General features: G+C 36.7%; 1 protein-coding gene across 1 annotated transcript; it reads right to left on the reverse strand.

The window, feature by feature from the left end:
* Positions 1-17,813: 17,813 nt before the first annotated feature.
* Positions 17,814-18,868, reverse strand: LOC145076583 (uncharacterized). Its single transcript, XM_079022405.1, has one exon. The coding sequence runs from the start codon at positions 18,651-18,653 to the stop codon at positions 17,901-17,903; it is 753 nt and encodes a 250-aa protein (XP_078878531.1). The 5' UTR covers positions 18,654-18,868; the 3' UTR covers positions 17,814-17,900.
* Positions 18,869-19,107: the final 239 nt, after the last annotated feature.

Consider the following 19,107-nt stretch of genomic DNA (forward strand, 5'->3'; position numbering starts at 1 on the left):
TCTTTATGTAATTCAAACGCTCATCCACCTAAATATCCTCTAAAGGAACCACTGCGGAATCATCTACCAAACACTTCCACAACCGAGAGACGTGAAAAGTGCTGTAAATTTGAGTAAGCTCTTCGGGTAGCTCCAAACGATAAGAAAACCTTCCCACCCAAGAAATAACCCTGAAAGGACTGGGGCCCAGCTTTCCCCGCTTCTTGAACCGGATGACACCTTTCCAAGGTGACACCTTCAGGAGTACCGTATCCCCAATTTTAAATTCCAAATCTAACCGACATCTATAAGCATAACTTTTCTGTCGGCTATGTGTGGTCTACAATCTCCCGCACACCTGTTGGATCAACTCGGTAGTTCGGAGTACCACCTCCATGCTACCCATAACTCGCTAACCGACCTCACCCCAGGAAATCATGGTCCGAAACTTCCTCCCGTAGAGCATCTCAAAAGGAGGTCGATCAATATTGGCATGGTAGTTGTTGTTGTAAGAAAAATCAACCATTAGGAGATACATATCCCAGCTACTGCCAAAACCCAATACACATTCCCGATGCATGTCCTCCAAGGTCTGGATAGTCCACTTGCTCTGACCATCAATCTATGGATGAAAAGATGTGCTGAAGTGCAGACGAGTACCCAACTCCTAATGGATTCACTTCCAAAACATGGAAGTGAACAGAACATCACGATCTGAAACCACCGAGATCGGAATACCATTCCGTGCTACAACCTCTTGGATATAGACATCCGCTAACTTCTTTGTGGATATGCTCTCCTAAATAGGAACATAATGCACACTCTTGGTCAATTGATCCATGATGACCCAAATCGAATCCACCCCTCGTGCAGTCTGTGGTAGCTTTGTGATAAAATCCATTATGATATACCCATTTCCAAACGGAAACACTCAACGACTCTGTCATGATGTGAGGTCACTGCTGCTTAGGCCCACAACGAAAAGTAGCAGACTTCTTCATCCACCTAGTTAACAGAACTTCAATCCTGGTTAAATTATCGATAAACCTCCAATAATAACTAGCTAAACCAAGGAAAATCTAAATCTTGGATGGAGACCTCGGAACCTCCCACTGCATCACGACCTCGATCTTGGCTAGATCGACCAATATACTTTTCTGGTTGACAAGGTGCCCCAGAAACTGCACCTCGTGAAACCAGAATTTACACTTAGAGAATTTAGCATACATCCTCTTCCTCCTTAGAGTCTCCAAAACCTTATGAAGATGCTCCTGATGCTGCTCCTTGGTCTTGTAATAGAGCAAGATCTCATCAATGAATACAATGACTGACCGATCCAACATCGTTCTGCAAACCCAATTCATGAGATCCATGAGCGTTGTTGGTGCATTGGTGAGCCCGAAAGGCATCACCACAAACTCGTAATGACCATAACACTCCTAAAGGCTATCTTTTGAACATCCTCATTTCAAATCCCTCATATGATGATAGCCGAAACGTATATCAATCTTGGAGAACCAAGATGCACCCTGAAGTTGATCGAACAAATCATCAATCATCGGAAGCGGATAACGGTTCTTTACTGTTAGCTTGTTCAGCTCCCGATAATCAATGCACATCTTGTAAGATCCATCCTTCTTCTTCACAAAAAATATCGATGCTCCATAGGGTAAACTACTTAGTCTAATAAATCCCTTGTCTAACAGCTCCTGCAGCTATGTAGACAACTCTTGCACCTCTGGCGGTGCCAACCGATAAGGTGGCTTGGCTATCAGAGTCGCACCTCGGATCAGCTCTATACGGAACTCCACCAGCCTCTCCAGAGGCACTCCAGGCAAGTCCTCCGAGAACACATCAAAATACTTTTGAAAAACGGGCACATCATAATTCGTCCTCTTCTTCTCTTCTCTGGTGCTCAACACATAAGCCACAAAACCAGAACATCTCTGCTGCATATATCTCCTAACTTTCACAGTTGAATAGAGAGATGGTCTGCATTGGGCACCCTCTCCATGGATAACTAATTCTCCCCCACTTAGTGTTCGAACCCAAACTAACTAGTGCCCGAAATCAATCATCGCCCCATTAGGGCTAAACGAATCGATCCCTATGATCACCTTGCTCTCATGAAAAGGGATAGGAACCAAATCAATCGGATACCGCTCGCCAAATAACTCCAAATCACAAACCCGGTGAACCCTCGATACTCGGACTGCACGATCGTTAGCAATCTTTACCTCTGATGGATAATCAAGCTCCCCCGGAGAGTCACCGAATCTCTTGCTAAGTGCAAGAGATGCAAATGATCGGGTGGCACACAAATCAAATAGAACTAAAGTTGGAACACCGTTTGCTAGGAACGTCCCTATATAACACCAATCATATGATAAGCATAAACATCAAAACAATAAGTGAAATAGAGAGAAAATACATACCCGTAACCACATCTGGTGTTGTGCGAGCCTCCTCAGCTGATAGCTGGAAAGCTTGACTCCTCACAGTTAACGTCTTCGCCTTGCCCCTGGCGGCCGTTCGTGATCTTCAATATCGCCAGAGTGGGTGCTACAAGCACTCCTCCAGCCATACTCGAGCAATTGGCCTTCTTATGGCCCCTCTGATTGCAATGGAAGCAAATCAGATCAGATACCTGGATGGTAGGGCAATCCCTGCTAAAGTGACCGGTCTTGCCACACTTGTAGCATCCAGGCCTACCTATCCTATAAACCCTATCGTGTGTCTTGCAACACTTGCCACAGAGGATCCAGCCCTGATGGTCTTTATAAACATCCTCGGGTTTCATGCCCAAGTCCTCTGATACTTGCACCTAAACCGACATCCTCTTCCTCACAACCTCCAAATCAATCTCCCGCTCGTGATCCCGAGCTAGACATACTCACAGACTCTCTAATCTCATCCTTTAGAATATCATGGTACTGAGCCTTCTTCACATCCTCGTCTTCCATATACTGTAGAACCAACAGAGCTCTCACGGAACATGGTGGTGATCTCTGCCAGGGTCTTGGTAGTCAAGTGAAGGTCCTGAAACTCCCTCGCAAACTCTTGAACCTCAATCACGGGGACAAAATCAGCCTTGAATATCATAACAAAGTCATTCTCAAGACATTGTCTCATCTGCCTCGCCCCCAAAGCACAGTCCACCTCTTCCCACCAATCGTGAGCTCTGTCTTTCAAAAGAGAGGATGCAAATGTAGCCTTCGACCCCTCAGGGAGAAATCTACTTCGGAAGGCGTTCTTTCTATTTACCAACCAACGCCTGATAGTAATGGGGTCCTTCAATTTGAAGAACTTAGGAGCCCCACATGCATGAAACTCCCGGAAAGTCAGAGAGCGTGCACCCACTAATGCCACATCTGAGTACAAAATGCGCGCAGACGCTCATCCATCAAATCCATAATGACCTACTTGACCGAACCATAGATCATATGAGTCTAGTCTAGAATGATGCGAGTAATCTTAAATGAAATAAACTCCTGTATCTGATCATCCAAGGACCTAGATCTACAGCCCAAACCCGATCCCTCACCAGGACCCAAACCACCTCGAGTGACCACCATACTAAAAATAAAGAATACAAACCATTAGAAAACACTCGAAGAATCTCACACCGAGCGGGTCATTTAGTATCCTCGTGACTCCCTTGACTCGAGTACGGATCTTGTGCTTTCAGTACTACGAGCCCAATACTACCATCCACACATATCCATACTTTCCTCAAGAGTCGTCCCAATTCCCCTAAGTGACTCCCTAAACAACGCATCTGCTAATGCTAAAATGCTTCCTAGGTTCTCCTAGGATTCCCTTCCGGCCACTCTCCTCCACCAACTACAGAAGAAACCCCCACTAATACTCGCTAACTACCTTACGGATATAATTACATTCCACAACCATGTAACATCCTGTTTCTTGCCATTTATGGGTCGTGGTCCAGAAGTTGATTGAGTAAGGCTTTGGTCCTTAAGGAGGCAAAGTTTAGTCCTTGTGGAAGGAGGTAATGATAGTTAAGAGATTTTAGCCTTGAATTGTGTTTTTGGCCGAAGGGTATAAAGGGAAAAGTCATAGGCCGGGTTCTTGCATGAAATATGGATTTTTATTTGAGAATTTTTTTTAATCCATGATATTTAGATAATATTTTAGAGCTCTTCAACACCATTCCATGGATATAAAGAACGTCGAAAATGGAGTTAGAACGAAGAAGTTACAACCGTTTGAAGTTAGGGTGATTTTTGGGTTTTGCCACGTGCGCAGGGCGTACGGGCAGTACGTTGGGCGTACTTGGGCATCCCTAGTATGTTGGGCATACCAGGAGTATGTAGTGCGTATGCGATCAGTTCCCAAACCCTATTTTCGTGGTTTGAGCCTTATTTAAGCTCCTTAACTTCCCCAAACCCATTCCATTCTCAGCATCCACCTCTCCAACACCCTCGCTTGAAACCCTAACCCTAGATTGAGCCTTGTGAGAAAAAATAAGGTGTTTTTATGTTCTTTAATGTGTTCTTGGTGCACCTTGGAGAAGAAGGAACTCATTGAAGAAGTGTTGGTTGCATTGGAGCTTGTAGATCCAGACTATAAAGTTTGAATCATGATGATGAAATTGTTAGATCTAGCTAGTTTTGGGTGTTATGAGCTTTTGGTCACTTTAAGTGCATAAAGTTTAGATCTTGAAAGTTTGTGACCTTGTTATGGATAAAGTTGGAAAAATCATAATAATTCGTATCTAAAAGCTTGAGACTTGGACTTAATGGATTAAGTTGGAAAAGACGCACTTTTGGTCCCTTTGAGACTTGAAGACTAGATCTTGGTTGGTTGGACCATTCTAATGGATAAAGTTGGAAACTTTATCCATTATGGAGTTATTAGGAACCATAAAAATAGCATCTTGATGGGTTTTGATGAATCATGCTTAAGTTGATGTTCATATTATGGGTTTAGATGGATAAAATCGGGTTTTAGGTCCCATTAAGACATGCAAAAGAATAAAGTTAGCAACTTTATGGCTTACTACATTTTAAGGAGCTTAGATCTTAAGTTGGACGTTACGTCTTAACCGATTAAGACCTCAAAATAGAAGCTGGTTATCTGGGGCGTACGTATATGTACGTTGCGCGTACATATTGAAGGTATCGATGCTGCGAGGGATTTGTGTACGTCGGGCATACTCCGAGGGTACGCTGAGCATACTCACCAGAGGAGAGACTTGGGCTTATTTCAGGTTATTTTGGGAATTAAAGACTTTGGGTCGTGAGTTTTTCTGTGATGGGCTTTTTGACTTGGACCCATTTTTGACACGACATATCTTTTGGATTTTTGGCCATACTTGGACGTTGGTGTCCCTTAGGAATTGGGCCACTATTGGGCTTTTAGTGCCTTTAATTTGGGCCTTGCTTATAGGGCCAAGTGAGCGAAGGGTAAAATGGTCTTTTACCTTGAGTATTAGACAAATGTACTAGATTCCGGGTTATGGTTTATGGCCTATTTATTAATTGGAGTTTTAATTGATTGGTTTGCGCGGGGATTCTCTAGTTCAACAGCCCGGGCATCTATTTCACTGACAGCTGACTGAGGTGAGTTTCCTCATTGTATTCAGTGGGTTGAAGGCACCAATGTCGGCCCATGGTTTATTATGATTAGGATGCTAGTTGTCTGCGTGACTCTGCATGTATGATTTCTTATATGTATACCGGGCGGGGCTTGATGATTTTATTGTATGTTATTTATCTGTGTGATTATTGAATGCGTTTATGTGTTTGTATGTATACTGGGAGGGACCCATTATTTATTGAAAAATTTGTTCCGAGCGGGGCTCGATGTCGGGCGTGGTCCGATGCTGGATAGGGCCCATTATATGTTTGATATGTATGGTATGTGGTATTTTGGGGAGCTTAGTAAGCTTCATCCTTACGGTTTTCAGTTTAAGTTTTAGGTACTTCTGGAACGCAGGGGAAGAGTTTGGGATAATCGCATCGCACGAACCATATTGTTCCACATTTTAATTAACTCTGATGTATTTGGATGATTTTGACATACTCTGATTTCACTATGGTTTTATGATAATATTTTGTATGATAGTTTTATTATTATAAAATCGAATTTTTAGTCTTAAATTTTGGGACGTTACACACCACTAGATAATTCTTTGACTACAAGGTCTCACATTACAACGGTTGGACTCAAACAAGAGCTGCGCAATAGAGTTAAACCTATCCTTCTACAATCATCTAATTTCTGCAACATGTAACCTAGCATATTCACTTGATAGTTAACTAGTATTAGCAGTGGTTCCTAAAAGCACAAAGCAAGCAACATTCGAGCATCAAGTTCTAACCAGAGCACTGCCTAACAGGCCGTCCTAACATATCATATGTAATCCATACTAGCATATAGTTTTAGAGGCTCATACAGTAAGTGATGTGTGATTTTTATATATAAATATTTTAAATGCTCAAGTTTTAAATTTATAAAACTGAATTTATCGTAGCCGGACTAACACACACATTAGGCGGTGAACCTAATCGTGTAATAGTATAGTTGTGGTAAGAACAGATGTCGAATACAAGGGGAATGGTGGTGAATTAATTTGGAGTTTTTGATTATAAGTTACACTAAACACACTAAATCAATAAAGAAATGTTTTATTAAATACTTTAAATACCACTTAACATCAAATATGGATAGACTGACTAGAAGAAAAATTTCTTTAGGTACTTTGGTCTAGATAAATTACATCTCAAATTAATGGTTAACTACTAATACCATGGATATTTATTCATTATTCACCAATTCTTAATATGACTAGTGTCATGGTCACAACAACTAATCGTTTGACTTCAACACAACTATTAATTCATTTATCAGGTGAACAAAGAATCATGCAAATCAATATCCTGTCCATATTAAGCAATATTTGATCTTATTTAACCCTAAATGTAATAGGAGTTAAATCATGAAGAAAATAGTCATTCTAATCATGTACACACATTAAAGTTCATTACTTTATCTCCTAACCCTAGGTTTTGGTCAAAACTCTAGTCATAATCGCCAATGGTCATTGGACAACTATGATTCAAATTAACACATCTAGAACGTCATCTAAGCTTTATTAATTCAGCAAGAGGAAACAAAATACCAATCTTTAACACATATGCATCTTCAATCAAACTTGACATAATAAATTAAATAAGAATAATCAATGCAAATAGCAAATAAACCATAAATTCAAAGGTTCATTCAATCATAAACACAAGTAAAAGGTTTTTACACCTAAATCAGACAGTAAAATCATAATGGCATCACAATGGAATTCTAACATGGTCACAATAAAAACCATATGATTACCGACATGAATCTGCTCTCCAATCCCTTAGATCTTCGCTCCTGTCAGCTTAATGGCCTTCCGGCCGCCTTCTAGACTCTCAAAACGGCAGAATATAAGGTACTTGTCGACTAATGATCCAAGGTATTCGATTTCTCTCCTCTAGTTGGCCGAAAATCACTTTTTATAAGCTTTGGAACCAACTTACGTACGTTGGGCGTAAGTCGGTGTATGCAGGGCTTACTAAGAAACTCACCGCGATTAAGATTTCAGAGACAAACCTAGTACGTTGGGCATACCAACAAGTTACGTTGGGCGTAGTCCTCATCTCTGCATTATGCAGGGCATAAGACCCACTACGTTGGGCGTAGTGGGCTGCATTCAACAACTTGTTCTTTTTTTGGTTTCTAAGCCCAATTTCTCGCCCCATTTGTTTCTTTTTCGCTTTAGCAACAATATACCTATAAATTATAAATTTAAACACTATAAGTACCTTTTAGTTCAAATAATAATAATAAAGGCTAAAATATTAAGATATATATATATATATATATATATATATATATATATACATACATACACATATCAGTAAGCATACAAGGCATCTCTCTTATTACAAAACTCTAAGCAGATCCTTAGCCCTAATCTAGCATGCTATTCTCATATTCATATACCGAATCAATAAACATGTATGTGTATTTTGGGGACACTTACTTGAGCTTGGCTGATTGTATGCATCACACCCCTTTCTTTCTAGTAGTAATCTCTTTAGAATTCATTTCTTTCATGAAAATTTACCAAACCATCAGTTTGAGTTTAGACACACCCGAGAGTGTGTCCGAATCCCTTAAACCAAGGCTTTGATACCAACCTGTAACATACCAAAAATCATAAGTAAAAATTTCATTTTTAAATCAACAAAATCCATCAAATCATCAAATTAAACCATCAAGTATGCCAATGTAAAATTAGTTATCATAATACAAATCCCAAAATGATAAAAATTGAAGAAACGTGGGTGGATGTTTGCGCTCAAGCCGAGCCCTTCCCTTTCAAACTGGAAGTACCTGAAATATAAAATTAAACCGTAAGCACAAAGCTTAGTGAGTTCCCTAAATACCACATACCATACATCAATCATACATATCATACTAAAACATGTAAAGGGTTTATTTCACCCCTGAGTCCCTTCCGACTCACTGAGTCCCTTTTAACTCTTTGAGCCCCTTTCGACTCCTTCGGTATCTTTCAATTTGTACAGGGCTGTTTCACCCCTATAACTACACATACAATCATACTAGCAAGAGTCACAAAGACAACAAGCACATACAAACATATCAGTAAGTGTCATAGAGATCACTACTATTCTACAACATAATGTAGTAGACCGAGATCGGTGCCTTCAACCGATAAGTACAGTGCGAAAACTCACCTTTATCTGAGGATGCACAAATCAAACTCTTGGGTTGCTGCTACCACGAATCCTCACACTGAACACAGTCAAACCAACCCTAATCACTATTTACAGTAATAATCCACAACTAAAGGTCCAAATCATAATCCCTATAAGCCCAAGGCCCAACTAAGGCAAAGCGCAAAATGTCTCAAATGGGCTTCAGGTGAGTACACTGTGCGTACATGATGCCTACACCCAACGTATTGGATCTAATCGGAAAGGGGACAGGACCTCAGCTTGCTATGTCATGCGTACCAGGAGAGTTCGCCCAACGTACTCATCAAATGTCCAAACCTTGACTTTAAGCACTTAATGCTTTAAGACCAATCATCGAAACCATAGATCTTGCTCTTGGGATGTTTTAAATGATAAAGTCGACAACTTGATGACTTTGCATGGTTTAATAAGGCACAAATCCAAACCCTAAGTCCAAAGTATAATTTATTGTCCAAGATCTCATGCATATATGAATGGGGTGTCCAAGCCCCCAACTTTATGACTTTATAAGCTCAAAATGATTAGAAATGAGTGATTAATAACAAACCAAGTCTCAAAAGTCCAAATCTTGGGGCCAAAAACTCAACATAACATGGTCCAAATCTAGATCAAGAAAAAGAAGCATAAAGGTACACACTTTATTCCTCCACAAGCTTGCAAGGATGATCAAAGTTCTGAATATAAGAGCTTGAGCTTCTTCAAGCTTCAATGTTGGACTTCTTCTTCTTCTAAGAGCACTAAAAACCCACAAAAATCACTCAACTTTGCTAATGGGGGCTAGGGTTTCGAATATCAGCTTTGGGGTGAAAGGAGGCTGAGAATGAAGAGGTTACAAGGTATCATAAGGTGTTTAACTAGGTTCAAAATCCCAAAATTAGGGTTTAAAGTTTTCACGAGTATGCTCGACATACCTTAACATACGCCTAACATACTAGTCGGAGTCTGCGTCCAAACATAAAAGAGCTATGTAGGGCGTGGCTCCCACGTATCTTGATTTTGGGTTTTTGACCCAATTTAAACACCTTATGACTCCTTGTATCCTTCATTATCAGCCTCCTTTCACCCCAAAGTTGATACTCGAAACTCTAGCTCCTTTAGCTAAGTTTGAGACCTTTGAGTGATTTTTGTGGGATTTTAGTGCTCTTTGAAGAAGAATAAGTCCACCATTAAATCTTGAAGAAGCTCAAGCTCTTAGATCCATAACTTCCATCATCCTTGAAGTCCACCATTATGATTATTTTTCTAGATCTAGATTTGGACCATGTTATGTTGTGTTTTTGGCCCCAAAATTGGACTTTTGAGACTTGGGTTGTTCTTAATCGTTTTGAGTGTCATTTCTAATCATTTTGAGCTTATAAAGTCATAAAGTTGGGGCCTTGGACACCCCATACATCCATGCATGAGATTGAGGTAATCCATTGGACCTTAGTGGTTGTGGAGGCAACAACCCGAAATTCAGCCTCTGTAGAGCTTCTTGCTTAAGTGCTTTGTCTTTTAAAGCTCCATGAAATGGGGTTAGAACCAAGGTAGACTATGTAACCAGTGGTGCTCTTGTAATTGTCTTTGTCTCCAGCCCAGTCGACATCAGTAAATGTACGAAGCGTAAGTGGAGACATGCAGCGTAAAATAATGCCATGATATATGGTACCATGAAGATACCTTAATAGTCATTTCAAAGATGTCCAGTGAAGTGAGGTTGGGGCATGCATGAATTGGGATAAACGTTTCACCGTAAATGAGATGTCTGACCTTGTAAGTGACAAATAGTGTAGTGCCCCAACTAAAGTACGATAATCACTAGGTGAAGGATTATGGGTGCCACCCTTTAATGTGAGAGGTGCATCGTTGCTTATCGGAGTGGAGATCGGTTTACAGTCACTCATGTCGGCTTGGGTGAGGATATTATGTATATACTTCCCGTTGGGAGATAAGAATGCTATTGGAGTGAGGGATAACCTCAACACCTAAGAAGTAGGATAAAGATCCAAGGTCCTTTAAGGAAAACTTGGTTGCAAGATGAGTTATGAATTTGAAGAGGTGAGTAGGGGATGGACCGGTAACAATGATGTCATCAACATAGACAAGGACAAGAATGTATAATAAGTTGGTTTTGAGAATAAAAAGAGAGGAATAAAAATGGTAGGTTTAAAACAAAAGTGATAAGGTAGGATTTTAGTTCATCATACCAAGCACAAGATGCTTGGCATGGACCATAGATAGATTTGTTTAGTTTACGAACATGATTTGTAAGTGATGATTTGACAAAGCCAGAGGGTTGTAACATGTAAAAATCTTGAAGGTTTCCTTGTAAGAAATCATTGTTGATTTCAATTTGTCTAAGAAACCAATTGTGAGACATGACTACGAGAGAGCAAGAAGAAGAGTGGAAAGCTTGAGAACATGACTAAAGGTTTTTTGGTAGTCATTGCATGGGCGTTAATGAAACCCTTTGGCAACGAGGCGGGATTTTAGTCGGTTAATGGAACCACCAGGCTTGTACTTAGTTCTATAAACCCATTTGCATCAGACAAGGTTTTGAGCATTAGATGAAGGAACGATGGACCATGTTTGGTTTCGTCTAAGTACACTGAATTCCTCTTGAATGACATTTCACCATGAAGGATGTTAAAGAGCTTGGGATATAGTTGATGGTTCATAAAGGGTATGTAGGAGTATCTGTATATATTTGGAAATCATAATTAAAGTAACGTGGTTTGGATTTTGGGTTCGGGCGTGTGGTCATTTTTGGTGGAAGATCAAGAGTGTTAATAAGTGGAGGATGGGAGAGTATTTAATAGTATTGGTTGTAGAGGTAGGGGATGATGAGGAGGAAGAATAGGAAGAGTGTTTGGCAGAAGAAGAGGTGGGTGAAGGAGTTTCTAGGTATGGATAGGAAAGAGTTGAAAGTGAGGTTATAGATGAAAGGCCTATTGTGTTTGAATTTACAAGCGAGATAGAGAACGGGAGCCAATGGTCTAAGTTTACTTTCAGAGAGGATGCAGGAGTGGAAGTGAGTTTTGGAAATGGGAACTCATGTTCAACAAAGATGACATGGCGAGAGGAATATAGCTTGGAAGAAGTGGGATCATAGGTGTAATAGGCACTTTGAGTTGGAGAGTAACCCATGAAGATACATGGGGTTGATATGCGATGGAGTTTATGTGGGGAATAGGGTCGAAGCCATGGGTAACATAAACACCCAAAGCTTTTCAATTTGGAGTATTTTGGATCCTTGTTAAAGAGGCAACAAAATGGGGATAGATTGTGTAATGTGGAAGTGGGAAGTCTATTAATAAGGTATGTAGTTGTAGTGAATGCAAAGGGCCAAAAAGTGACCGGGACATGAGCATGTGAGAGTAGAGCAAAACCAGTTTTAACGATATTTCTTTGTCATATTTTAACATATCCGTTGTGTTCAACGGTATGAGGTGGTGAATTAAGATGAGTGATCCCATAAGAGGATAACTGAGTTTGTAGTTTTAAGTATTCACCACCATTGTCAGAAAACAGCTGTTTGATTTTATTTTTGAAGAAGTTTTCAACTAGTAATTGAAAACGGATGAAGATGTTAAAGGAATCAGATTTCTTTTTCATAGGATAAATCCATATGTATTTGGTGAAATGATCAACAAAAATGATATAGTATTTATAATGATCAAAAGATTCAAAAGAGGAGCACCATACATTAGAGAATATAAGATCAAGTGAAGCATTAGAGGTGAGAGATGATGTATGAAAAGGTAAATGAAGACTTTTATTGATTTGGAAAAAATCACAATTGTCAGGAAAACTAGAATTAAAAGAAAATTAGAAGACAATTGCTTGAGGACTTTATTTTGGGGGTACCCCAATCGGTGGTTCCATGTTGATGAAGTATTGAAATGTATGGAAAAGAATTGAGGTGATATGGATGAAAGAAGCTCATACATTCCCTTGGTTGATGTGCCCTTGAAGAGGGGAGTTTTGGATACCAAATCCTTGATGACAAAAACAAACGATTAAAACTCAATTAGAAAGTTATTTTCAACACATAATTTGGATATGGAGATAATGTTTCGAGAGAGGGATGGAACTTAAAGAACATGTTTGAGAATAAGTAGTGTGTGTGGTGTTTGAATGATCAATGGACCAATATGAGAGATTTTTAAGCATGAACCATCACCGATAACCAGTTCTTCAGTCCCTTCATATGGTGCATGAATGGATAGGTTGTTGAGATCATTTGTGGCATGAAAAATTACACCACTATCAAAGAGCCAATTGGTTGTATTGGATGAAGATGTTTGTTTTGGGGTCATAATGTGAGCCTGTGCATTTTTAACCTACAAATTATGGTTAGGATAGGGGACATAAACAATAGGAAAATTTTCTTGAAGGTTAAGTAATTGCTCAGTAAGTGCCTTTTTTGATGACACCATTGGCATTTTCCCAAAAATAGTCGTTGTCCAGTAGCTTGAGGAGCTTGTTTGGATGGAGTGGGAAGTAGACTAGTTGTGGTATTATATTGGAGAGATGACCAAGGTTTTCTGGTATGTTGATGATTTTCATAAAAGGTTGTTGTAGGCTGATGAATTCCTGTTGTTGTAACCTGTTGAGCAAGAGCTAGTTCATGGTTTATTAGTTTTTCATGCAATTTGTTTAATGGTATGGGAGAGTCCCTTGCATGAATAGAATCTAGTATGGGTTTGTAGGTTGATTGTTCTAACCCACTAAGGACAACATTAATAACATCTTCTTGGTCAAGAGTCTTGCCAATAATTGCTTGTTCATCCACTACAGTTTCGATACTCTACATGTAGTCAGTGATAGTTTGATCGGATGTCTTGGTGAGTTGTTTATGTTTGTGTTGGAGTTGTTTCATGTGACCTCGTGAAGGGGAAGCATATGTCACGACTAAGGTTTTCCATGCTTCTTGAGATAAGGAAGCGTTTGTTACAAGTGCAACAATTTGTGGAGATAGGCTTCTAACGAGGGCTACAAATAGAATTCGATCTATCCGAAACCATTTGTGTTAGTCTGTGTGTGGGTGAATGAACCATCTGCTGCAATGATTGGTGCTGATGTTGGAAAAGTTCCATCAATAAATCAATAAAGAGCAAGGCCATATATGAGGGCTTCTATATGTGTCTTCCATCCCTGGTAGTTTGTGGATGTGAGTTTCGATGTGGATGGGAAGCTGACGATCGTGAGATTGTCATTTGAAAGAACGTTCATAATTAGAGATGAGTTTTAGTCACCAGTCATAGGATTCCTTTTAGTGAAGAAAGAGGCAAGTTTCTTGGTGTGGTGTGTGTAGAGCCAAGCCTTGATGCCATATAAATATAAGAGAACAAGAATAGAAGAAGATGAATAAAGACTTATATTCATTTTATTCTTTTACATAGAGATGTACAATGATATTTATAATATGTATCTATAACTAACTTAGGAGATAAATACGTGATAATGATAACAACACTTTGCCTATGTATAATACACATGTGGGTTTGAATATATATATATATATATATAAATAGTGGAGAGCACAACTTATGTTTTGATTGTTTAGTGAATGATTTATGTTTGGATTTGTCATTTAGGAGAACTTTAATTTCTATTAGGGAACTTGAGTTTAAGGTTATATCATATATACTTTTATTTAAATTAAAACAACATACACACAAGAAAAACCACTGAAAAACACAAACACTACATATTATCGTTTAATATTAAATTACATTATCTTTATATGAGATGCACATATATACTTCTAACTTTCATGAAGTGGAACTGAGCATTAGTGTTGGGAACATCCAAACAATTCCATGTAGGCTTCAATTGTTTCAGACACATGAAAAAACTTTGAACGCTTGATAATCGACCCACGTGTTTGTATGGTGCTTTCAATTGAGTTGATAAACTTTTATATATCTTCATCCATTTTAATTATGAGCATTTACATATTATTTAATGCTAACTTGATATGCTCATCAGTTTCTGGAATCGGTAAAGAGATCCCCAACTCTAACAATTGCTCTTCCACACGACGTTACTCATGAATAAATCGTAACACTATGCTATCAACAAGAGCTTGTTTCCTAACATAAAGGCGATTCATGTTATTTTCTATTGTTGCTCGTACTGAAGCACTAGATCTTGAATTCTGAAATAAAAACATACATCTTAAGACAATGCTATGGTTCAATTAAATAAAATTAAACATATGACATTTTCTGCAGATACATATGAAAATTGCTTCCCATTATGCAAAAAAAGCAGCCTACAAATAATGTGTGATCCAATGGTATGAAATTGTTATGATTATGTTATATATAGAGGTTTGATGATAGTTGTAAGTTATGTATTTGGTGTATCTTAACAAAATCTGAAAACTCAGATCAAACCTTTAACAGTCTCCTGTTGAAATAACAATTCATAATAAATGTCAAGATTTATGGTTAAAGTTTATGAACTCGTAGTCAAAGTGTCAATTAATGATAATTGTGATATTTGGAAACTTCAAATATCAACAAGTACCATAATTCGGACCCAAACAAGTATGACTTCTAGATATCAGAATTCCAAGCATGATATGTCCATTGATTGTATTTGTTACAAAGAACACACTAAAATAAATCAGTTTAAACGAAGTTCATATGCAAAAGTTATGAATCTTCAAAGTTGGGTGCTTTTAATGTTTTTAATATTTTTCACCGAATAACTTATTAACCTCTAAATTTGAAATATGATATATAGGGTTTTTTACTATTTGGAGAAAACTGAATTGTTCAATTGGGCAATTTAGATTGAACTATTTGGTTTGGACATTCTGATTTATGGATTGACTTTCACCAAAACCAAATAATTATTTTAGATTTCAGATTAGTTTTGTTTATAAAATAAGAACCGAATAATCCAAAAAACCTAGTAACGATTTATTATTTCTCTATTTATATTATTTATTTGAATATATATCTTTAATATTTATAAATTTACTATATTATATTTTTAATAGAATATATATTTTCATCTAATATAATATCTTAATATGTATTTCTTATTAAAAAGATTATCAATAACATATTTTTCTTGATAGTTGTTTATATATTTTAATTCACAACAAATTAACTTTCTTTTTTAGTTTCGTTTAGAGTGGGCTAATATCCATATTATATATTTATTAAAATATTGTACCTGTTGAAAACCAATTTGTAAAAATAAACTTAACTGAATTATAATTTGGTTGGATCAAATTATATTTAAATTTAATTTGAATTATTTGGATCGATATTTTAAAAAACAAAATCAAATTGAATTCATTTGATTGGATTATCCATCCATCGGTTAGAACATTTGACCATAAATAGCTTTTATTATAAAGAAAACAATTAAAAAAAGGGAAATCTCAAATAAAGTCCTAAAATTTTGACTCGGTTTACGTTTTAGTCATAAACTAATTTTTGTTTACGAAAAAGTACTAAAAACCGGTAAAAGTTTGCATTTTGACCCATTCTGACCAGTTGGAACCGGTAACAAATTAATTTGGGACTATTTTATAAACTGACCTAAAATATTGGAACTTCTCCGCAAAAAAACAAAATATAGGACTTTCTTACAAACAGAATCTTTATTATTATTATTATTATTATTATTATTATTATTATTATTATTATTATTATTATTATTATTATTATTATCAAATATAAGGGTTTTTCTGCAAACAAAAACCTTATTATTATTATTATTATTATTATTATTATTATCATCATGATTATTTTATTAAAAATATAAATAAGTATATTACTTTTTAAATTTGTTATTATTAATATTGTTAATAATAGATATAAATACATTTAAATGAAAAAAAAAAATATTAAAGACATTGTTTAAGGGTAAAGGTAGAGCGGATGGTAATTCTATAAACATTGAAATCATTAATATTTGTTTGTATATTCTAACTTTGTATATGGTCATTCTACGTTTGTTATTATTGTTTTTAATTCAAAATATTCCCCTTAACAATTTAAAAGAAGTTAGCGATTTTTCAAATTGTTAATAAATAGTGAGTGTGTGCTATGAGTGTACGTCTTATGTGTAAGTATTTGAATTACCAAGATGTGTGTTACTCTTTTTCATTATTTTATTCATGTGGTTTTATTGGAAAAATATAAAATATAATGTGATAAAGCAAAACAAGTCATATTAATTTATATTAAATAAGATATTGTAATTAATACTTTTGAAATTTGATATTGGCAATCAATGTAAATATTTATAGTGGGTCTGTTGGATTTGAAAAGAAGTCTTTCTACCTTAAAAAATTTTATACACAAAGTGAGAAATTCTTTTATCTTAAACTATTTATAAACAATTTTATAAATAGACAACTTCTTTTAAATTGTTAAGTGTTAATATTCTGAATGAAAACAATAATAAAAATGCCAAATGATCATATACAAAATGAGAAGATACAAGTATATATTCATGATTTCAATGCTTAAAACATTACCATCACCACCACTTTCACCTTTAAAAAAATTCTTTAATATTTTTTTTAGTATATTTATATGTATTATTAAAAATATTAATAATAACGAATTTAAAAATTAGTACACCTATTTATATTTTTAATATAGTAATAACAACAACAACAACAACAATAATAATAATAATAATAATAATAATAATAATAATAATAATAATAAAGTTTTTATTCGCAGAAAAGTCCTAATATTTTTTTTTGCGGAGAAGTCCCAATATTTTGGATCAGTTTATGAAACAATAGTCCCAAATTAATTTGTTACCGGTTCTAACCGGTCAAAAAAGGTAAAAATGCAAGCTTTTGCTGGTTTTTATGACTTTTTGTTAAATAAAAATTAATTTAGAACTAAAATGTAAAGTAGACCAAAATTTTAAAACTTTAATGGAAGTCTATCAGAAAAACGTACTCCAAAAGCAAGCGATCAAGTGCTAAAATTGCCGGGTATTTTTTTTTCCCATCTTTTGGCCATTTTTTGAAAGTTGGGAAAAATTAACCTTAGATGTTGGATCAACAACAATTGCAAAGAATCATTTACACATTAATTCTCAATTTATAATTACTCAAACAATATTACAACGAATTATTTACCCTTTACAACCTTCCAAATTAATTCAATTTCACCTCAATAACCAGCAATTACTGAACTGCGAAAAAGCATTTTCATGGAAGCTCTGAACCTTCATCAAGCAAAAATGGGTACAAAAATGCCCCATTCCTCCGCCATTAACGCTGCTTGTCTTCAACAAGTAACACGTAGACTTACATTGATCTATACCTTTAATCTTTCCTTGAATCAGCACTCCAAAAGCCTTAGTTCCGTCTTCTTCCTCCAACTTAACGTCGGAATCCACTTGATCGGCGTTCTCCTGGAGCTCCTCCACCAGTATAACTCCCTCAAGTGACGACGATCTGTGTTTAACTACATTCCGCCAGTCCATCGCCGCCGGCGATTTCTTCATCTCCACCTCGCCATCGGCGTAGATCTGAACCAGCAACGGCGCTTGTTTTATGTTCTTAACGATTTCCGTTACCGAAATCCGCATCCATTCATCGAGCTTCTCCGAAGCCCTAGGGCTCTCAATACATGTACGATCGTGATCCTCATTATCATCACTACCACCAAATGGTTCTGTTCGTAAATCTAAACCGTCGTCAAATAAAGACAAAGTCGACCGATGACCGGAATCACACGCTAACGTAGCGTAAACCGCCGTAGAGACTCTATGATTAGGAATTTTAACGGCGAGATTGGGGATTGAGAGCTGTGTGAATCCGGAAAGACGATTCGATCGTTCATCTGTATAACCACCACCACGCTTCAGGATCATGCAATCTCCAACTCCGCTGTGACGAATCCCCAAACACGCCATCCTTTCCGCCGTCGACGGTGGTGCAAAATCAAACGACGATTGACGGATTGAGTAATCTGTTTGTAAATTTAAATTTCAAAATAATTTTATAGCGTTGGCGATTGAGGGTTTGACAATAAGGAAATTCTTGACTTTTGGTTCCAAAATGATGGGCTGATTAATTCTTCACTCGGGGGTTGGATGTTTGATGATGCAAGGAAGGTAGTGATTGTTCTTGGGACCAGAAGAGATGCTATTTATACAATATGGCCGTGGCTAAAATGGGTCAAATGTTTTTTTTTTTCCCTTCAAAATAGTTTGCATCTTATATTAAGTCATTATATTTTGAAATTTATTTTACTATAAAATTGTATTTTTAATTTTGTTTATTAAGATATTATAGTTTTGAAATTTTATTAAATTATAACAATGAAAAGAGTTTGTGTTTGAATTCTATTGTAAAAATAAAAATTGT

Source organism: Lactuca serriola, chromosome 9, assembly GCF_051521515.1.
Source record: "Lactuca serriola cultivar US96UC23 chromosome 9, Lser_US96UC23_V15, whole genome shotgun sequence".
In the NCBI taxonomy this organism is placed as follows: domain Eukaryota; kingdom Viridiplantae; phylum Streptophyta; class Magnoliopsida; order Asterales; family Asteraceae; genus Lactuca; species Lactuca serriola.

Excerpts from the sequence above, each read along its gene's own strand:
- LOC145076583 (XM_079022405.1), bottom strand. The coding sequence starts at position 18,653 with ATGGCGTGTTTGGGGATTCGTCACAGCGGAGTTGGAGATTGCATGATC.